This window comes from Kogia breviceps, chromosome 10 (assembly GCF_026419965.1).
Source record: "Kogia breviceps isolate mKogBre1 chromosome 10, mKogBre1 haplotype 1, whole genome shotgun sequence".
Lineage (NCBI taxonomy): Eukaryota > Metazoa > Chordata > Mammalia > Artiodactyla > Physeteridae > Kogia > Kogia breviceps.
In genome coordinates, this window is record NC_081319.1 from 2845099 (window position 1) to 2867190 (window position 22092).

The 22092-nt window shown below is 59.0% G+C and overlaps 1 protein-coding gene across 3 annotated transcripts in view; it reads right to left on the bottom strand.

Annotated features, from left to right (window-relative positions):
* Nucleotides 1–22092, bottom strand: part of NUP210 (nucleoporin 210) — a 102329-nt gene that overhangs the window by 16030 nt on the left and 64207 nt on the right. For all 3 annotated transcript variants that reach the window (XM_067043350.1, XM_067043349.1, XM_059076727.2), the window contains exons 17-29: nucleotides 21633–21825; nucleotides 21020–21126; nucleotides 20282–20386; nucleotides 20085–20186; nucleotides 12230–12358; nucleotides 10851–10978; nucleotides 10616–10751; nucleotides 9253–9315; nucleotides 8891–9070; nucleotides 6303–6383; nucleotides 5131–5262; nucleotides 3790–3948; nucleotides 821–912 (exon numbers count right to left, since the gene is read on the bottom strand). In XM_067043350.1, the coding sequence (XP_066899451.1) occupies nucleotides 821–912; nucleotides 3790–3948; nucleotides 5131–5262; nucleotides 6303–6383; nucleotides 8891–9070; nucleotides 9253–9315; nucleotides 10616–10751; nucleotides 10851–10978; nucleotides 12230–12358; nucleotides 20085–20186; nucleotides 20282–20386; nucleotides 21020–21126; nucleotides 21633–21825 (1607 nt within the window). The remainder of the gene's footprint in view (nucleotides 1–820; nucleotides 913–3789; nucleotides 3949–5130; nucleotides 5263–6302; nucleotides 6384–8890; nucleotides 9071–9252; nucleotides 9316–10615; nucleotides 10752–10850; nucleotides 10979–12229; nucleotides 12359–20084; nucleotides 20187–20281; nucleotides 20387–21019; nucleotides 21127–21632; nucleotides 21826–22092) is intronic.

Consider the following 22092-nt stretch of genomic DNA (forward strand, 5'->3'; position numbering starts at 1 on the left):
TGCGTCCTTTAAGTCCCAGCCCCAGCATCTCCTCTGGGGGCATGCCTCCCCGAATCCTCGCGTGGAAGGCCTTCCTTTGGGCCGTGGCTTCAACATGGTACCTCGTTTCGTTACAGCCCTTCTCTCTCCACACTGCCCTCCTCCCCACTGGACTCCTCAAGGGCACGGCTGTCACCCACCTCTGACCTAGAGCCCTGCACGGAGCCGGGAGGTGACACTTTTGGCTGTGTGCCCCCCCCGTGTGTGTGTGTGTTTCTCCAGTGGCCCTTACAAGGCCCAACCCTGCACCCGCAGTTCACACACAAGGCGTCACTACCCAACGCATCGTCTTAGAACGCCGGGCAGGAGGCAGGTTTGCAGGCAGGGTTCAAAGCCCCGCTGCTCTGCGTTCATGCATGTCCCCACCACCCAGCAGGGGCCGAGATCCGCATTTTCACGAACCCCCAGGTGACACCCCGGCTCCTAGACCACTACACCGAACAGCAAGTCTTGAAGAGAAAAGGGGCTCGAGAAATTGAAGACCCGCAAGCTGGCACGTTTCCCCCCTTTGAAGCGGTGGATGGCCCCACAAAGCGTGAGAGGTTCTGGGCCCCAGGGGGAAGAGGGACCCACGGGGAGATGCTGCAGACGAGCAGGCGACGTCCACAGTGACGGGGGTGAGGGCGGAGGTCGCACCCGCTTCCCGCATGAAACCGGGGGGGCGGGGGGGAGGGCGTGCAGCTCGCCCGAGGCCCCCACGGCTCCTGACGACTTTGACAAATGAGCCGGCGGATATGAGCACAGCTTCGCAACCTGGACGAAGCCGCGCCGAGTCACGTACCTGTTTGTCTGGAGCTTGACAAATGAGTTGGGCGACATTAACACGTGTTCTGCTTCTATTTCGGGGTTCAGCAGCCGCAGCTTTTCAAACACCTGGAAGAGAGGGTGAGTTTTGTTTCCTGTGATCCATGGAACCACGGCCAGGCTTCCACGCCTGTCTCCCAGGGGTGAGAGAGCCCCGTGCCAGCACCTGTTATGCAGCTGGTGAGGAGGTGGCGAGGGCTGAGCTCTAAGAGGCGCAGGAGGTGTGCTGGGGGAGCCCCTGGGGCTGCTTCCCAGAAGCACGGGCCCCCCCCTAACTCTCGGGACATATGCGTGTGCAAAGCGGCAGGGACAGGGCCCAGGGTCCTGCTCGGTGGTGCTGCCACGACCGAGCCTGCGGGAAGCTCTAAATTCGCCTCTCAGAGACACATGCCGCTCCTTAAGTGCCCCTCCCAGATCCCCCCCCCCCCAGCCCTGCCTCTCACCCTCCATCCTCCCAGGCTCCGGCAGGATCCGCACGGAACTGGCTCGGGGTGAGCCTGGTGGGCTCAGGCCAACAGCCGATAAGCCCGATGATGTCGGACGGACTCTAATCCTGCCACGGAGGCAGCCCTGCCCTGGGGCTCCAGACCCCTCTGTGCACGCGGCGTGACGCCACCAGCACACCCTTCAGGTCCCTATCTCCAGGGAGCCTCGGGGCTGCTGGCACGCTTGGCGTCCGAGCCTAGAGGCCAAGCACAGCTTCGGCTCCCCGCCGGCTGCTGATCCGATCAGGCCCGCTGGACGCTCCTGAGGGCCTGTGTCTAAAATCATCTGGGGCTTCCCTGGTGGCGCAGTGGTTGAGAATCCGCCTGCCGATGCAGGGGTCACGGGTTCGTGCCCTGGTCCGGGAAGATCCCACATGCCGCGGAGCAACTAAGCCCGTGAGCCATGGCCGCTAGGCCTGCGCGTCCGGAGCCTGTGCTCCGCAACGGGAGAGGCCACAGCAGTGAGAGGCCCGCATACCACAAAAAAATAAAAAAAATAAAAAAATAAAATAAAAAAATAAAATCATCTGAACCGACGGATGATCTTCCGAGAGGAAGCTGGCCTGACTCCCCTCCCTCCAAGCACCGTCTCGTTCTGACCACACACTCAACCTCCATCTCCTCATCTGTAAGAAGGGTCTAGAAGTAATCATGTCTGCCACGCTCGTCTCACAGACCTGGGGGATTCGTGCAACACGATGGAGGGGCAGCGCTCCCTAACAGGGCATGGAGCACGGCCTTGGCAGCTAGACCGCGTTCTGGAGTCACGGGAGCACTTCTGCCAGGCAGGCGGCACCCACAGTGAAGCTGCCTCGCTGGTTACACGCATCTCGCAGGAAATACACGCACAGACAGGCCCCCTCCCACTTTTCTTAGGCATGGACCTCTGTGGTCCCTCTTGAGATGAAGGTGAAGGTACAAGGGGGACCCTCCTCTCCTGTCATGTGACAGGCAGAAACGCACCAGTGCCAGCACCACGGTGAACGGCCTCGGTGCCAGGGAGACGACGGGGGCCGGGGGGCCTGTGATACTGGGTGGGGGGGGCGCACCTCTCTATCACCGGGAGGCTGGCCCTTATCTCTTGCTGGTTTTGCCGTGTGGCAGCATGCCATGTATTCATACTGGGCTTTTAGGCAAAATCTTCCTATTTTTAAATGTTGGCAACCAATAAAAATGGTTTCAAAGCACTGAATGAGCCAAATAAAACACCTCTGTGGGCTGGATCCAGCGTCTCTAAGTTTCCGATGTACTCAGAGCCCATCTGCTGTCAGCCAGGGACACCGAGGCGCAGAGACGTTAGATGACCTGACTGAGGTCACAGAACTTGGCAGCTGCAAAGCCCTGTCTTTAATTTCAGGATAGGTGTCAGAACTCGCTTCGTTTTGTTTTCAGCTAGGAAGAGCATGTATCTGTGTGTTTCTGTGTGTGTCCTTGTCTGTGTGTGTGTCTATGTGTGTGTGTTTGTGTATGTGCCTGTGTAGGCAGGGGTGAGGGGCGTTGGCAGACAGGCGTTTCTCTCTTTGAAATCTGCTTCTTTGCCCCTAATGAGGTATGTGCCTGGTGTAGAAATGGTTTGCTCCTTCCTGAAGAGGGGGCTTGAACCCATTTCTTTTCTCATGATACTTAGGGGCTGCTATCAGATTTTTCTTTGCAATTTAGGGGAGCCCAGACATTACTGAGTCCCAGATTAGCAGAATGGGGTCCCTGAAACTAAAAAGGCTCTTCCTTGTTTTTACAGAGGGGCCCAGAGGGGGCAGGGGTGGTAGAGAGAGACGTGGGTCGAGCCCTGGGCTGGACAGGGGTGGCTGGGCTCTGGTCCTGCCTGGTCCGAGTCCCGCTGGGTGCCCCCTCGAGGGGCTCTGAGCAGGCTACCTCCCGTCCTGAGGCTCGGTCTCCATCAGTGAACGACGGGTCGCACCCTCTGTCTTCCAGGGCACTTCCCTCGAGGCCTTTCAGGACCCTCTGCTGCCCGCTCCCTGGGACCCTCATGGGCACTTCACCCCCGGGGCTGTGGGCTCATCTAGGGCAGCCACACCCGCAGGCTTTGTGGGAGCTGGCCTGGGAAGTGGGGAGAGGGTGCCTACCTCTGCCACATGCACCACGTTTGTGAAATATACAAACAACTAAATGAATGCCCGGCTCAGACAATTTTCCAGCCTTTTCCCCCAAGAAGGCACCCCAGACTCTGAGCTCAGAATTATCTGCTATTCTGGGAGCCCATCAAGCTACTTCAGCCCTTCAGCCCTGTGCACATGCCAGGCGCCCCAATCCTGAAACGTCCCCCCTCCGTGAAGCCCTGGGTCACCCCATCTCTGGGCTCCGACAGCGCCTCATACCCCCAGCCCCAGCCCCCAGCCCCCAGCCCCCTGACACGTGCCCACACGGCCCCTGGCAGGAGCAGGGCCGCTGGGCTGGCCTTGGCTCTCCCGCTAACGGTGGCTTCTGCCCACCTGTCCTTTACCTGGATCTGGATCTCGTCAGAGAGCTCCTTGGCGAGGCCCAGCAGCTGCCCGGCTGTGGGGTCCAGGGCCCTGACCACCACCCTCAGGCCGGTACGGCCCTTCACCCGGCCGTGCACGTTCATGGCAAAGTTGTACTGCGACGGCAGCCGGAGAGATGCCTGCGACAGACGTCGAAAGTGTCCCCAGAGGGCAGAGCCGGCAGGAGCCCCAGACTCCCTGCCCTGCCGGCCTGCTCTCATCCTGCTGCCCTCCCGCCCCGTCAGGGCCTGCCAACTGGGGGCTGCAGCCCGTGGCCACCCCGGCATGAGCGCGGGGCACCCCAGGCTGCGATGCACGTCGCTCACGGCAGCCTGGGGAGGAGGCTAGGCCAACCAGCGTTCTCACACAGGACTTCTCAGAGCCTTGACTGTGCGGGGGGCCAGGCGGATCACCAAGAGGATGTTGTACTTGGGGTGTTCCCCCCCAGAGCCCCCGTCGTGGGCTGCGAAAAAGTCACACGTCCGGCTACCACGGGAACAGTCTGGGGACAGGACTCTGGTCCCATAGGGTCAGGGGGAGGCCCTCGTCCTGCACCAGATGAGCTTCAGGCGGCCTCCAGGAGACCCCCATCCCATGCCCGGCCCCCTCCCCCACTGTCCACGGATAAGACAAGAAGAAACCCCCAGCACCAACCCCACTCGGGTCCTGGGGGACCAAGGCCCACCAGGGGTGGCAGCCTGTAGTCACCAGGGCCGGCACCCGGCCCACAGCCCACTGGCTGGGCGACCCGGGGTGCATCCCCCCTCCTCACGCATGGGCTCCAGCTCATACAAACGGGGGCAGCACGTTCTCTCCAGCTGAGACTTAGGGAGGGGCCAGGGACCCCCTAGGGAGGCCTAAGGGGACAGGGGTGGGGTCCTGGGATAAACCTGGAGAAAACCCCAGGGCTGCCAGGCGTCATCTCGGAAAGGGGGTCAGAAGCTACAGACTGGGGACCCCGACCGGGACCCCGAGACGTTCTGGAACCCCTGTGACACCCCCACCAGGCTGTCGTTTATGCTGCCTTCCGCTAGCAGGTCACTAAGCCCCTGTGCAGCACGGCTGGTCGGCAAGAACGTGCTTAAAGTGAAAAGGCTCCGGACAGTCCCGGGAACCGCGAGGGGGGAGCTGGGCGGCCGGGTTCCTGGACACGAGCGCGACTGAGAGGCCGGGAGGGACAGCGGGGAGGGACGGCGTGGCCGCAGCCTTGGGAGAAGGAGTCGGGGAGCCACGGGAGGGCATGAAGCGCAGACGCGTGGTGAGAACCCTCCCACCCCAACGCTTTCTGGGGTGGAGTCAGGGGACTCTGGGAGGGCGGGTACCTCGTGGTGCCGCCCCCGGATGTCCAAGATGTCTCGCTTGGTGACAGACCAGTGGAAGGTCAGGCCCGGCACGGCGTTGCCGAAGGAGAAAGGGTTCTGGTTGTTGGTGATCCCCGTGACGTAGACGGGCATCTGCAGGGAGAAGCCAGGCCCGTGACCGCCAGGGTCTAGCGGCCGGAGCCTCAGCCTCCGGACGCTCCAGGGCACTGCCTGAGCTGCCGCCCACCGCCGGGTGCTTCCCCGTCTCCGAGGGGCAACGGGGAGCCGCACCCAATTCCTCCCTAACCAGCGGCAGGCGCAGCACGGGTCCCGGGAGGCCTGAGGAAACAGCAAAGGACCAGGCGGAACACAGCGCCAGCCCCGCCCCTCCCGTCCTTCTCGGGCCGCGGGCTGTCGCAGCTCGGCCGGGAGACCCCACCCCTAAATGACCGCCTCAGGCTCTGGGACACCTGCAGCGCCCCCAGCCCCCGCCACACAGCTTACCCTGCTCCCCTCTTTCTCAGCCTAGCGGGGGTCCCTGCTCACGAGGGGTGGACTCAGCCTCCTACCGTCGGAACTGACCGAGTGCCGACCAGAGGGAACACGTGGACGTGACGCAGCGAGAGGCAGGGACGGACCCGAGCCAGGCTGTGGGGCGGCGCCCCGTCCCGCCGCTCACTAGCTGCGCGGACGCCCTAAGCCCGCCACGTGCGCACCTCCTCCTCTGTGACACGGACGTGACCCCGGAGCTGCCTCTCGGGGCTGTTACGAGCACCGTGTGGACTGACACACAGAAAGCACCGTCCAAACACTGGCTCCTGCCACGTGCCAGGTGCTATTCTAGGTGCGGGAGGGCGACAGACTGGTGGAGACACGGGCGTCACCCGCTGACGGCACCCACACGGGGCGACAGGCGTAAGCGCCGTGCGTAAGGGGAGATGGCGCCGTTGGGGAGAAGGGCAGGGAGCCTTTGGGCTGCAGCAGGAAAGGCAGGGGAGTGAAGCTGGACCCCCGGGGTAACAGGGTTCAGCAGGTGCTGAACAGGCAGCACGGAGAATCGTCCCAGCAGAGGGAACCCAGCGTCCGGCCAGCCAGCCCCAAGCTCGTCCTGAAGCAGAGCTCAGGGCCTGAGCCCTGCCAAGAGGGCGCTCCGAGAGCTCAGACAGGAGGGCCTGCAGAGGTTCCCGCCTCACCTGGGTCCCCGTCCTCATGCGAGTGATGGGGGCACGGATCCTCACAGCCTGCAGCAGCAACACCTCCACCTCCACGAGATCCTAGGAGAAGGGCTCTGGGGTTCAGGCTGACTGTGGGTAGGGGCTATGTGCTGGCGGCGGGAGGCGCGGGGAGGGACACCCCTCGCCCAGGAGGGAGGCTCCTGCCGAGGCCAGCCCAGTCACGTGACCAGAAGGCACTCAGGATGTTCCTCTTCCCTATAGGAGGCCTGGCCTCGTGGGTGGCTCGCCCCACGCGGACCCGGCTGCTGCCTCTTCCCCGCCCCTGGGGCCGCCAGCCTGGTCCTCCGCGCCTACAGACCTGTGTGATCCAGATGCTCCAGGTCAGCACTGCGGAGACCTGGGGACACGGACCAGGGACTGTGCCTCTCTAGGCCAGGTAGCCCTCACGGGACAGGTCTCCAGACCTCCCAACCCCAAATCCAGCCTGTCTGTCTCCGAGCAGAGTACCGGGACAAATGCAGGAGCCAGGGAGAGTGTGATTAGAATAGACTTCATATCCTCCTTCATTCTGAATTCTATACTCCCGCTAATTTGGCCAAAGAGTAACTTTACTGGCTTCTTTGTAGTGCTGCTGACACATGCTGAAGCGAGGCTACTACAACCCTTAAGCCCCGTTTACATACACTCACGTGAGCCCACCTCCTGCGCCTCGTGATCTGGGCTCACTCCTGGCACACAGCAGGTGCCCAACTAGCACCCCTTCCCTCCATCCTTCTCACTGCTGCCTTCTCTTGCTAGTCCTGGACTATTCCTCGGCTTTGGGAGCTGATTCTTAAGGGTGACCTGAATTGCACAGATGGAACCGTGAGCTTCTGACCAGACTCGCATACCCTTCTGGGACACGCGGAACTCAGGGCCTCAGGCTGAGCCCCCACCTGGCTGGGCTCAAGGAGACACCTTTCGGATGGAGCTGGCGGGGCAGCCTTTCCATCTACCAAGGGGCCCCGGGGCCTTCCCCCGGCCCCTCCCCCAGCCTGCCAGATGGGAGACACAGAGAGGTGGCCCGGTGAGGTCAGCCTAGAGAGAAGGGTGGCCAGGAGGGACCGCATGGCCCTGTGTCCTCTGCACCAACCTCCAGCCAGTTGCTGTGTCCGCCACGCGGGCCCCCAGGAGGAGAAAAACAAGCCCGTTCCTGAGGCTGCAACCCTTTCTTTAGAGAGGAACAAAGCAGGGCCTCCTTGGTCCTTAATTTTACTCTCACATGCCCAGTGCTTTCTCGTCTTTATAAAATAGATGAGGTAAACTTGGAGTGTCCACCGAGCGGTTCAAAAGGACTTTGCGGCGCAAGCAGGACACTTGGAGAGAGAGCAGGGCTGCTGGGAAAGGGCCGGGTCAAAGTCAGCCCCAGCCCCGCCAGGGGCTCCCCGCGCCCAGAGCTGTGTGTTCAGGTGCTCCTAACTGGGCAGTGCTCCTGGACCACTGTCACAGCACCCAGGACAAAACGCCCTCTTCGAGCCACGGTTCCAGCATGGCCTGACCCCCAGGCCGACGCTCCTGCGGGTCACAGCAGGCCAAGGGCACGGGGCAGAATCCCAGCACCCTGAGCTCTTCTCAGGAGGGGGACATGCCCTGCCCTGTCCTTCCCAGAGGCCCACGGAAGTGCCTGCCCCTGGGAAAGACAGAAAGGATCAGACTTAGAGACACCTGCTTTCACCTGCTTGGAGCCAGTGCCACCGATCTGGGACAGGGGGACCCTCCTGGGTGAGGCTTCCCCTGAGGCGGCCTCCACCATCTCTGCTGACCCAGGAAATTGGTCAGGAAATATCCCCCACTCCGGTGAGGAGGCGGGGGAGATGACTTCACTTCTAGCTGAGCCAAGGTACTGGCGGATGACTCAGGCTTTCTTTTTCTCCTGGAAATATAAATCCAGGTCTGAAACACTACTGGCGTCCAGTTACCCTCGTGTACAGAAGCCAAGTCAGCACAAGTCTCCAAAAACATACCCCGTAACCCAGCAAGTGTGTCAGAGCCTAGAGCAGCCCAACTCTGCCAGGAGAACATCTCCAAGCCCAGCTGGAAAAGAAGACCTGAAGGCGGGAGGGCTCTGATGCTGGCAATGCTAGGTCAGGTCCTAGAGCAGCCGTGCGGTGGCTGTGGGTCCCTAGCCCGTCCCTCGGGCCCATCACCTGCACACGGGCAGAGCAGAGGGTCCAGAGAGGACTCGGGGAGGCACGTAAAGCAGAGTCTGCTGTCGCAACGGCTACTGTCAGCCTGCACTGGAATGGCCCAGGGTGTGGGGCTTGGGGACCCTGCCCCTGAAGGAGCAGCCGGGGAGCCTCAGTCTGGAGGAGGGCAACCTCGGGGGTGCGAGTGCAGGGCCGGCCCTGGTGGGGGTAGGTGACAGGCAGGGGCTTGGGCTCAGGGGGCAGAAGTAAGACCCTGGGAGAGGGTGGCCCTTGGCAAGAGCCCCAGCCCAGCAGGCAGGGCTTCCTCCCGGCCGGCTCACCAACTCCGCCAGCTGCCTGGGGAGCGGTGAGCCTCACCCGAGAGGCTGTGTCCAGCGTGGATTCGGAAGGTGCCCACCGCGGTGCAGCCCACGCCCTCACCTCTGACACGACGACGAGCCTGCCGCTCTCGGCGTCCACGGCCTGCACGACCCCCGACACGGCGCCGTGGCCCACGGAGAGGCCTCGCACGAGCCCGGTGCCGCCCACCAGCGCCACGCTCTCGTTGCTGATGGAGAAGAGGATGTTGGACTGAGGCTGGGGGCCGCCCTCGGAGGTGATCTGGAGGGAGAAGAGCAGCGCCCGTCAGCCCGTCCCCCGGCCGGCCCATGCCTCACCCCCGCGGGCAAGGGTGCCAACACCCCAGCGCTCTCCACAGCCCGCTCTGAAGCCCCAGGCAGGGGACACGGCCAGAGCCCGGCCGCGGGTGGGGGTGGGGTGGGGGAGAGGCCTCTGGTTCCTACCTGCATCGTGGCCCCGATAATCAGCGTCACCTTCCTGGGTATCAACCTAAACGGGGGAAAGACCTGGGTGTGGAAACACAAGGGAGAAAGGGGCCCGTTGTGTTCCAAGCTCCTAGAGCCAGGCACAGTCACATTCAATTCCAGAGAAGCACGGTGCACAGACATCACTCCTCTGAAGGGGGCGCCGGCGAGCGCCTGGGGTCCCGGCCAACCCCGGGGGAGCCCGAGCCGTCCCCACGAGACCTCATCCCACCCCCGGGCCCGAGGATCTGCGCTTCTCAGGGCCGTGTTCTGCTCCTGCGGAAGCCACCTGGGAACTGGAGAAACGCCCGCTCCCCGGCCTGCCCCGGGCCTGTCGGTCAGAGGTGGGGTCCTGCGATGTGTTTCAGCAAAAGTCCCCACGAGATCTGGCACGTGTCCAAGCTTCCAACCCACTGCTCTCGAGATCTCCCCAGCTCCTTCTGGAAGGCTGTCTCTTCCACTAAATGTCTCCAGATTTCTACTGACTGATTGCCTTAGAGGAGCTCTCTACTTCGATGGCCTCAACATCTTCCAGAGGACGAAAGCGGGGCTCGAGGGGCGGGGACGAGGGTACGCCCGTCTCTGCAGCAGGGCAAAGCCCCCACGTCCTCCTCCTGTACCCCTACGACCCCTGCTTCGCCGTAAGGTGTGCCCGTTGGCCCGGGGCTGGTTTGTGCGTGAGGAGTCGTCTCCGTACGGCTGCGTCATTTATAGGTAGACAGGACTTTCTTCTCAGCAGGAGAAGAAAGGTGCACTGCCATCTAGAAGCACCAGCCGCATCCGCCAACACCGAGCCCACCGGCCCTATGTGGCCGAGACGGTGGAGGAGGGGGCAGGACCGGTTTAGGGCTGCAGAAGAATAAACTTGCACACACGGCTTCCTGGCCCTGGCGGCTGCGGGGCTCCCGTCACAGCTGAGACGGTGTCGGGGCCCCAGTGCTCCCTCACCCAGAACTGCTGCTCCCGGAGTTCCCTCGAGGAGCGCACCACCTCTAAGGCCCCGACTGTCAGTGGGCACCTCTGCACACGAGCCCAGACCGGTCCGCACTCCTCCCCAGCCACCCCCTTGCTGTGCGGCAGTAGCTCCCCTCCCCTGAGCCACGCCACGGCCCCTCCATCCCGGAGAGAGTGAAGTAACCCAGCCCCCTCCCTCCTGTGGCCCCAGGTCTCCGGGACCAGCGAAGGCCCCCTTTTCATCAGAGGACACAGTAGGGCAGTTTAATACGGCCCCTCCACGTGGCTTCCTGGGCTGCCCCTAAAACACCCAGCCTATCACAAAAAAGCCCCAACATGCAACAGGGGCTGGGCTGAGGCCACGAAGCATGAAGAGGAACAGCTTTACCTCAATCTGCTGTGGGGCTGAGTTGATTCTCTGTGCAGCCTTGTCGGTCACGGTTGCAGTGAGACTGGTCTGGCCGATGGCCACGCCGTGGACGCGAAACACGGCGGTGTAGTCGTCTGGGGCCTCGTCGAGGGCCCTGGAACAGAGGGAGGGGCTGGGACTTCTCCCCCGCCACAGACCTGTCGGCAGTGCCCCGAGATGCCCTCCTCTGACCCCTGATACTGCAAGGACTCACAGCAGCGTGACGATCTGGGAGGCGGCCCGGAGCTTCAGGTCCATGAAGGCCAAGTACTTGGCCAGGAAAGGCTTCTTGTGGAAGTCCAGCACGCGAACATATGCCTTGACCGTCTTCCCAATCTCCACCTACATCGAGGGGTACAGAGACTCAGGGGGTGGCCTTCCAATGACCAAGGCCACCACCTGTGGTCACTACGGCTCCTCTGCAAAAGCATCAACAACCTCTAACCCACAGACCCAAGTTGACCTTCAGACTATCAGCCCATCAACAAGTGAGATCGGTTACGTGCTTTCTGTATTCAAGGGGCCTCGGGGATACTTCCATGAATAAATGACACATCCCACTCTGAGAGAACTAACAATCTTGGGGGGGGGGCATAAATTAGAAGTATGGGATTAACAGATACACAGTACTATGTATAGATAAACAACTGGGTTTACTGTATAGCACAGGGGCTGATATATTCAATACCTTATAACCTAAAACGGAAAAGAATCTGGAAAAGAATATATATACGTATAACTGAATCACTTTGCTGTACACCAGAGACTAACACGACATTGTAAATCAACTAGACTCCAATAAAAAGAAAGAACTAACAATCTAGTTAGAAAGATACTCCACAGCTTAGAATAGCAACAGGCATACAGTCGGGGCTTAATAAGTGCTCACTGGCCTGGCACATAATACACACAGTGAAAACTCTGGGAGACATGAGTCAGAAATGCTTTAGTGAAAGAACTCAAGTCTGGAAGCGAATCACCAGAGGACGTGGGATCAGAGGAGGACTACCTGAGACTAAGAGAATATTGACTTTTAAGGAGTCCAAGTTGCTTGAATGTCCCTCTTTAATTACCAACTATTCTCTCCCCCCAGGAAGACAGGACTCTGACAGCATCCCTCTTTCAGCCTCACTGCAGTTACTTCAGGTATTTGGAGTAATATAAAATCCCTCTTTACGTTAAAGAAAAGCCTAGATCTGTTCTGTATTCATTTTGCAAAAGCACTTGGCATTAGTACATCTCATTCATTTGCCGCTGCAATTGCTGAGAAGCCAAAACGTACATAGTGGGGAGAAAATTCACGTTCAGCAATGCATGTACCGGGCTGGTTAGCCACTTGCACCAGTCAGAGGACAGGAATTCCCAAGGTGCAGCTAACGTGGGGACAACTTCCAGCGGGGTTTACAGCCAGGCTTTACAGGTGTCAACTGAGATGAAGACGGATACCCTCGGAGGCCGCTCTGCACTGAGCCCAGGATGCTGGGTGAAACAGCAGTGAGAGCTGCAGGTGGACACGAGGGAAACACCCCCTGAACCCCCATCGCTCCCCAGGCTTCTGCAGGGAGGGAGCCGCATCGGGAAGTTGACGCTGACCTTGTCCACCACGCGGATGTACAGCTCCTGAATGTCCGAGACATAAACGTCAGCCTTCGCCGGGGCCGGGAAGGCTAAGCACAAGTCGTGGATCATGATGGCTGAGGTGCCCGGGAGCAAAGGGTGCACCTGCAAGGTCAGAGGTGGGTGTGGTTACACAGCTGCCCAGGGCAGCAGCCTATCGCCCGTGGGACACTGTCTCCCAGAGACTGCGGACCAGGGCTTGGAAAACCCTACTGTTGCCCTGCCCACCCCTCCTCATGAGCCCCCACTGCCAGCCAGGGGAGGGGCTTGGGGTGTAAAATGTTAGCGCCGGGATAGATTTCAGAGAGCATGTATTTCAACTCTGCACAATTTACAGAGAAGGAGACGGAAGCTGCTTCACGGTGGGGGTGGTCAGAGCTTGGCAGAGTAAGGACTCACACCCAGGGTTCCGTATCTCCTGTCCAGGCCACCTGCCCCTGCAGCTCCCAGAAGAGAAAAGCGTCCCATGGGGTCTCCTGTGAAACTGCAGGTCAGGGGCTGGTAGAGTGTGAGACCACTGCTCTCCAAATGAAGCTCTCACTGAGAAATCCTAATCTGAACCCACAGACTCTCAGAACCTGGGAACGGGCCGCGGAGGCCACAAAGCCTTCAGTGCGAGCTCTCTGAATCTTGCCCATCCCCACATTCACCTCTGCCTCTGCTGTGTTTGCAGTAGAGCCCTCATAAAATGTCTGGGGTGCAGGAATTCATCTAAGCTCCTGTTTTCCACACTTGCGCTGCCAAAGGCCCCCTTTAAGTCTTCTTCTCTCTCTACCTCCTTCCAGGGATCCCACCTTCAGAAGAGTCTCTCCCCCAGACAAACTGCATCATCACCACTCTCTCATGCTGGGGATGGACTCGCAGTAATTTGTCATATTGCTTAGGCGTGCATCTCAACTGAGTGGGCTTGGGGGCTGGGCAGGTGGAGGCATGTCATGGAGCTAGTGGGTGGGCCCCGCGGCTGCCTCCCATCTCTACCTGGCCCTGGCTTTGCTGCCTGAGATTTGTGGTCTTATATTCACCGGGGGTGGGAGGTGGGCGGTGGGTACAGTGAACTGCTCAGTGTTGGCAAAGCTACGATTTCAATATCAAGAACCTGTGGGGGAAAAACGTCAGGAGACAACCAAATACTATCCCACTGCACCCAGGTTAGAAGCCTTCAGAGGCTGCCCAGAGTGAGCCCACATCCTTAACACATCCTATAAGAACCTGGCACGATCTGGCCCCTACCCAGGGCTCTGGTTTCACCACAAAACACCCTTCCCCATGGCCATCACACTCCAGCCAGCTGGCGCCAGTCTACCCGCCTCAGGGCTGCACAGTCCACCTTTGAGATCTGGGGGTCTTGTCCTCCCCCTGTGTCCACCTGCTGGCTCCCACTCACCCTCAGTCCCATTCCAGTGCCCCTCCTTGGTAAACTCTCCCCCGATCCGGAAGGTCGGGATCTTCGCCCCTCTGTTCTCTTCTCCTGCTGCAGCTGTACCACTCTTCACTCCAACTCGATGTAGACCTCCCTGTGCATCCTCCCCGCAGGCTGTCTTCTCCCCTAATGCAGCCTCAGGACCGAACCTCACACCTGGCCGAGACTCAGCCCCCACCCAGCGTGTCGAGTACACTGAGATCCAGGGTCACAGCCCCAAGTCGCTGGTTAACGTGAGGAGACCTGCACTTCCACCAGCTCAGCTTCAGTCCTGGCTTTGTCAACCCTTGGGAATTTTTGAAAAAAGGCGTCGGCAAACCCCAGGTACCTCCATCTATTTGGGAAGTGCTGATTCTGGTCCACATCCTTCAGGGAACATATGGGGAGACAGGCCCACCCAGGGTGGGAACCCAGCCTTGCAGGGGCGGCACTGGGGAGGGAACACGGTGCCCGAGCCCCCAGTTTAGGGCTTCTTCTCCCACACTCGGCGCTTCCCAGAGCTGGATGCCACCGGCAGCCAGGAAGGAACCGTCAGGCAGGGGAGGCGGCAGGGGCTGGCAGCCTGAGAACTCTGCCAGCAGCACCGGGCTCACAGACACATCCACAGATGAAGGGGGCCCAGGGTATCTCACACAAGGACTCAAGTCGCTTAATAAAGATTCCAGAGTGGAAATCACGCTGGCGCTCGGAACAACGGCTGTGTGGTTTGACCCGGGGCCATGCCAGCCTGGTATCAAATATGCCAAGGACTGGGGGCTGGAGGCCACAGGGCTCCAGTTTTGCGGAGGACGATTCACCTGGCTTACTCCACATCCCCCAGAGAGAACCCATTTAACCATCACAGGGAGAAGCGAGAGCTCTAATCTGATCCTCCTGCAAAAGGTGCCGCTGTCAGGAGCGGCACGTCCTTCGCGACGCAGAGAAATTACGCACTCGCTGTAACGACGGGGCCAGACCTGCGCGGGGCTGCACGGAGGCATTTTCTCTGCTTCTTTTTCGCTCCTTCGAAAGAGCCATTTTAAACAAAGCCGTAAATGGCGGTGGGGAAATTGATTCCTTTTCCACTTGATTTCCCAGCAGCTGGACGTCCGGGCGCCTTCCAGACGATGGAGCGGAAGATGGCGTCAGGCTGCCACCCACCAACGGGCTGCACGGCCCGTCCGCACATCAGCTCCTGCCAGCCCACTGGACGTGGGCTGCCCACCCCTCACTCCAGAGACAAACCACTGGAGGAAGCGAGGGGACGTGCCGGCCAGCAGACGGCGCAGGGGTGGGGGTGGCGGGGGAGGGATCCTGCCCCCCTCCCCCGCAACCGTGTGTGTCACCACCCCCTTCTCCAGGCTCCAGACCCACTTGCTTCCTGACGGACGTGTGGGGGATGCATGGGCGGGAGGGGAGGTGGGTAAACCCACGCCCAGCACGAGTTCTCGTTCCCAGGGGGTAAAGGTGCCCACTGAGAGCCCAGGAGAAGTCCTGCCGTCTCTTTGGAGACGGGAACGCGTTATTGTGCATTAAGATGCCATGTGCGGAGCCAGGGGGCCGCTCTGCTCGCGCCGTCCACCTGCGCCCGCCAGGCCCCGAGGGGCCGCCGCGTCCTCACGGCCCCTCGCTTCCCAGGGCCCATCACCCTTCACGCCTGTTCCCTGACAGGTGGCATCTATAGAAGAGCAAGGACCCTGAAGACATTTGCGAACGTCGCTGGCACCACCCGCTTCCGTTTCCCAGGCGTGCCCGTCGACGTCTCGTGGTGGCCAGGCCGCGCCATGCGAGAGGGTGGGGATCCGTGCCCCTGCCCCCGGCAGACACGGACGCCCCTGAGGCTGGTGGGGGACGACCAGGGTCACAGTGAGATGAGAAACTTCATCTAAGGGCCCCAGCCGGCCCGGAGGCTTCCCGCAGGCGAACACCCCGCAGGCGGGACGCACCCGAGTTCACGCCCCACGGCTAGCACTCACCACCTGCCCCAACCCAAGGAAGGACGCCCTTCTGATGCACCTCCTCAGAGCTACGACGTCACCGTGACCAGCCGCACGTCCCAGGACCCAGGGAGGCCCTGTCTGACTGCTCCCCGCGGAATCCCTGGAGCCTGGACCAGGCCTGGCACGTGACGGGCAGCCACCTCTGCAGGGTGAATGCGTTAATGAAAGGCGTGAGGGCTCAGCACACGCTAGGTTGCTTCCCAGCCGCCGATCTTATAATCACACAGCTTCTGCGTGGAGGGCTTATTCTGAGATGTAAAGAACTGGTGAGAAGAAAGAAACCCTGAGTTTAAATCAGGTAAACACTCCCATGTGTAAACTAGCCAAGAAGGAAAGAGAGGTGCATTGCAGAGGGTCTGGGTCTGTGTGAGCCTGCACAGCCCTGGGTGCATGGCGTGGGCGTAATCACCCCACCACAGCCCCGGTGCAGTGCGTGAGCGCAGACTCCCTTCCAGAGACGCTTGGAAGCCGACACACACCCACCAGCCATTCTTGCCTCCAAATGGGTATCAATAGGAAAGAAAGAAACAATTCTCTCTGAGCTAACTGAAGAAATGTTGTGGGCTTCCTTGTCTCTGTGATTAAGGGAAATGAGGATGCTGCTAATTAGCAGCTGGAAAATGCCACAGAAACGCGTAAACGTCCTTCAGAAACAGCCCTCCGAGAAGCTGCGAGGAGCTGTCATCGGCTATCAACACTCCGTGCAAAATCCCTCCCGCACTTTACAGAAGAGGCAAAGGGAACCAGAACCCGATCCCACCTGGAGCCGCGGTGGTCTCTGCACAGGCCTGAGGTGGGGGGAAGCAGAGACCCTGGCGGCCAAGGCGCCTCCAGGATACCTTCTGGGCAAACACAATCCTGGTGGATCGGGCACTGAACGTCAGGCACGGCTGGCACGTCCTGAACTCGGTGCCACACGTGTCCTGGGGTCGTGTCTGCAGTGGGGCACTTAGCCCCACTCAACAAGAGCCACGGAGGATGACACATGTGGGCGAAGGCCAGTCCTACAGTCTGGAGAGAGAACTGCTATAGCTCTTTGGGACCATCTGAAAACGGGATGTCAGCCTTATCTTGGCCGGGAGAAGCCTAGAGTCTGTTGCTGACAGGGACTGCACATTGTAGGACATTGCTAGACTAAGCAGGGGTTCGTAGGTTTCGGGAAACGTGACTCTGACGCTGGAATCCCATCTTGAGTCAGACAAGCATGCTAGCCTCTGTTTGAATGCCTCCAGAGATGGGGAGCTCACTATCTGAAGTGGCAGCCTAGTCCGTCACAGACTCTCAGAACCTCTCGTTCTTGGAAGAAGGGTCTCTCTCCGGCCACAGGGCTGCCCTCAGGGCTCACTCAAAATGTATGGTGCAGGGTAAATGTGAGTAAAAAGGTGCCCAAGTTTTGCTGGCACTGCACACATTTTTCTGAACTTGAAATTTCCCTTTTTTATATAACAGGGGAGTTATTTTTAATCTCCAGAGATAAAGCAAAAAAAAAAAGGCATATTTCAAGCAGTTGGAATCATTTACAATTTGAGGTTTTCCCTTTAATGTTAAGGATTTGGCAGTGAACACTTACTTACACGGAAGAGGAACGGCCAGGGAATTATTCTTTCTTTTATAGAGGCGATACAAGCTCCTGGGGGAGAGCTTCCTACCATCTCAGGCATCCAGCTGCCCCCAAGCTCCCTCTAACGACACATATTTGTCCACAGGTGCCGAGAGATGGCTTTTTCTTGCTCTGATCTATGGTGATAGACCTGAGAGGCCCCAACATCTGTAATTCTGCCTCTGAGAAAAACAGGAATGTTAGGACGCGCTTCCTCACCCTTCACCAAGGGGCTGCACTGTGAGAGAGCATCCTTCCAACAAGACAGCTAAAGACCAAAGTCGCCCACTGGAGGGAGGTAAGAAAATGTTAGGGAAACAAAATAACAAAAAAACTTGATCATCCTAGAAAGACACATGCTACCAAAACTGACTCAAAAAGAAATAAACAATCTGGATAGACATGTAAGAAGGTTTGAATTCATATCAAAAACTACCCATGAGGAAAGCCCGTGACCAGATAGATGGCTCCCCGGGTTAATTCTACCAAACATTCAAGAGTTACTGTTACCAATTCTAATCAGACTCTTCCAAAACTTAGAAGAGGGAGAGTTTCTAAGTCATTCTATGAGGGTGATATCACCCTGACACCCAAACCAGACAAAGACATCACAAAAAAGAAAATCACAAACCAAAATCTCTCAGGAATATGAACGTAAACTCAACAAGATACCAGCAAACTTTAACCAGTTACACGTAAAAGGAATTATATATCATGAGCAAGTAGGGTTTATCCTAGAATGCAAGGTTGGTTTAATATCTGAAAGCCGATTAATGTAACACATCATATCGATAGAATAAAAAACAAACAAACAAAAAGATTATTTTAAGAGACACAGAAAAAGCATTTGACAAAATCCAATACCCTCTCCTATGTGTATGTGTGTAAGAATAGGGAGGTGATTACTAAGGTATCTGGGGTTTTTTTGAGGTGATAAAAAACCTAAAACTAACTGTGGTGATGGTTGCCTGCATCTATGAATACACTAAAAACCACTGAATTGTGACATTAAATGGGTGAATTGTATGGTATGTGAAGGACACCTCAATAAAACTGACACTAAACATAATAAAAGTCGGCGGGGGTGCGGGGCATCTGTCCCTTAGCCACAGTCTCTGCCGTCTAGTTTACCGCAGTCCCCACCACGCCGTTACCCCCGACGCTGAAGCTGAGCATCTGGTGCCGGTGAGCCCAGCTCTTCCAGGTATGTTCCTCACACCTGTCCCACTTCAGAGACAACTCATGTTGTGGCCACTGTATCAAGACAGTCAACAGATGCAAAAAAAAAAGTGAAGAGAAAGGGACCAGTGGGGAGTTATGGCTGGAAACCCTGCAGAGAGTGAGGAGACATACTCCTGATTCCCGGCTAGGACACACATTTACTGCACAACCATCGGCAAGACAGCCGCGCTGTATTTCTGAAAGGAGGTTGTGCGACCAGGTCTCCGTGAAGGCTAAGTCCCTGGAATGCGCGTTTTGTGCGCTCGCCAGTGGTGAGGGCTCCCCCGCACGGACAGGCGGTGCTGCAAGCAAGCACGGGCGGCAGGATGGCAGGATGGCTCTCCCCTAGCTTCCCTGGCTGCACCACAGGAACCCCCACCATGCGTCAAGCACAGAGTGCCCCTGCCTCTCTCGAGTCCGGGACAAAGTCTCGCTCGGTGCGGGGATGACCGGAAAACTCCTCCAACCCCTGGCAACCAGCCTTCACTAGAGGAAAGCAGGTCTTAGGCTCTGAGTAACCCAAAGGCCACGGCAGAGCTGCAATTTCAGGACACCGCATGGGTGTCACGGTCTCTTGGTTCCTGGCTGCCTGCAATTGCGACTCACAGCAGTGGTTTGACACACCCGGCGGTCAGAGATTCCCTTTAAAGAAAGTTCAGTTTTCACGACAGCATAATAACTCACTGTGCCAATATGCAGACATTTAGGATGTTGGTGTCTGTTTGCCTTTACTCTTTGTCATAATTATAGGGCGAGTCTTTAAAAATAAAAAAAAAATTAAACAACCTAAATGCTCTACAAGGAAAGAATGGCTGAGTACAAATGACTGTGAGAAAATAATCAGCCAGGCTACATAGCAACACGGAGAAAAAAACCCTTAGAATAAAAGCACTTGGGCTTCCCTGGTGGCGCAGTGGTGGAGAGTCCGCCTGCCGATGCAGGGGACACGGGTTCGTGCCCCGGTCCGGGAGGATCCCACGTGCCGCGGAGCAGCTGGGCCCGTGAGCCGTGGCCACTGAGCCTGCGCGTCCGGAGCCTGTGCTCCGCAACGGGAGAGGCCACAGCAGTGAGAGGCCCCCGTACCACAAAAAAAAAAAAAAAAAAAAAAAAAAAAAAAAAAAAAAAAAAAAAAAAAAAGCACTGAAAAGAGCAGAATGCTCATTTCTTCCACACCATGGGCACAGCTAGGGAGAGGGTCAGGAAAGGAACATGGAGAATCAGAAAAAGCTGATACGTCTTTTAAGGCAATTTCCTTATGGTTCTTATAGCGGCACTTACGTAATAATATTTGCATCTGAATTGAAAGGAAACCAATTGAGATGAAGATATTATTACTAGGTAATCATAATAATTCTATAATTATTAAATTTAATTAATAATTAAATTTAATTATTAAATTAAATAATAATAGTTATGGTCATTAGGTAACTTCAGTGCGGGTAGTTTGCGGAGACACTATACAAACCGCAGAGGTGGCCCGTGAGTTTCACAAACAGTGAATCAGAGAATCAGAAGACTCTGCTCGGCACTCCAGCCGAGGTTCAATGCCAGCTTCTGCAACAATCTGTTCACCGAAACGAAGAGGAAGGCGGGGGCGGGGCCCACACTCACCGTGGCGATGCCCCGGGCTTCCTGATAGGCCACCCTGACCACATCTGCGCTGCTGGTGTTGAGGAAGAAGTAGCCAGAGCCTTCTCGGATGTGCAGCTCCGCCTGTTAGGAGGGGCCGGGCTGGCGTCAGAGGCCTGGGGTCCCCCAGGGGTCACGCCCAGGCAGTGGAGCGGTGGAGGGTGGCGGGGAGGCTGTACCTGCACGCCCGGGTGGTTGTAGATGGCCACCTCTTCCGGACTGACCCTCACGTCCTCCACCAGCATGAGTTCGATGGACGCCGACACGGGCATGAGGGGATGGTGCTGAAGGGGCAGAGCCAGCACTGTCAGAGCCAGGGGGGCTGGGGGCCTCCCCCAGAAGAGCAGAACGAGTGGCCCCAGGGGCTGGTGCGCCCCCCTCCCCGGGACCTCCTTATGTCAGGGACACGAGCCCAGTAACACCCATCGCGCTTTGAGACCGCAGCCCTGCGAGGCCTCCCGGAGTCCCGCCCGGGCGGGCACCCCACCCCGCCTGCCAGGCTCCCGGGCGGACGCCTCACACACGCGCCAGGAAAGCGGGACGGCGCTGCAGGCGGTGGGGTGGGGCGCGCCTGCGGGCTCAGGGGGCAGGGCTGAACCAGCTGGGGCCGTAAGTCGGGCCGCGGCGGGGAAGAGGCTGCGGCCCGAAGACCTGAGGGCCCCTGAGGTGTGCGCCCAAGACGGCACGTGGCGAGGCCCCTCTGCCTTTCGGCTGGGTCCCCCCCCCCCCATCGCCTGCGTGCAGGGCGTGCAGCCGGGGAGATTGAGGCAGGGAGCCCGGTGAGGAAGCAGCCCTGACCGGGGAGCGGGGGGTGACCGGGGCGCAGCCCAGCACGGGGCTCAGGACCCTGGGATGCCGGGCACAGCACAGGAGAAGCAGGAGGGCTCCCCTCCCCCCTCCAGGGCCCTGGTCAGTACCGGCTGCTTCGCTCTGGCCATGTCCAGGTGGGACTGCTGGTAGCCAGTGGCGGTGGCAGAGATGGCCGTGGTGCCCGAGGCCTGGTGAACTGAAATGGCCTGCAAGCCTGAGTGCGGGAGAGAAAGCGGCGTCGGGTTTGGGCCCCATTGCTGTATCTGTGAGGCGGCCCCCTCGTTCCCTCTGTCTAATTTGTAGCTTTAAATCTCCCACAGCCCTAAAAAGAGGTGACGGGCTTCGTTCACACTGTGTGCACCGTAAGAGTTAACGGGCCCTGAGCAAGGTTCCTGGGGCAGCTTAGAGGAGCTGGAGGAGACAGCTCAGCTCCCGGCCATCGAGGGGTCTGTGATGGCAGCGTCACAGGGCCTCGGCGCCAGGCCGGTCTGTGTACAACCTGGGGTTTGAGACTCAGCCACCGTGCGCCCTGAGCTGTTTGCCCATCTCCCACAGAGAGGCCATTCCTACGTCACAGACGTGTGAGGATCAAAGGAGGGTCCTGAAGCTCCCTGAGCTTTAGTCCTGGACAGAGGGGGTCCCAGCCATCCACCCGCAGCTGCCGGCCCCTCTCGGCACACGGCTCGTCTGCCTGGGGCCGCCGCTCACCACCCGGCTCACCGTGCAACTTCTTTTGGCCGCTCCCGTCGTCCCGGGACACCAGCTGCAAGGGCGGGTCCAGCTCGATGCTGGCCAGCGACGGCCTGGTGGACTCCCACTGGACGCTCAGCGAGCTGAAATTGTCAAACCTGCGGCCCTGCTGGTCATAGGCGGCCAGGTCCAGCAGGGGGTTGCGATGGCTGGAGACCGGAACCTGCAAGAAGCCGAGGTTACCCGCTATGGCTGCGCCCCAGACTGGGCGGGGCCGCCCCTGACCACACGGTGCAGCGGACCTGCCGGCTGCCTTGTAAGCTCGTAGGGGTCCCGGTGGGCCAGTGGGGGACAAGTCGCGAACGGATGGTCACTCCTGCCAGCCAGCAAGGTGCCCCCCAGCCCTATGCAGCCTGGCCTCCCGCTCCAGTCCGTACGGGGGCCTTGGCGGGGTCTGGAAGCCATTTTGGTTGTCACACCGCAGGGGGCG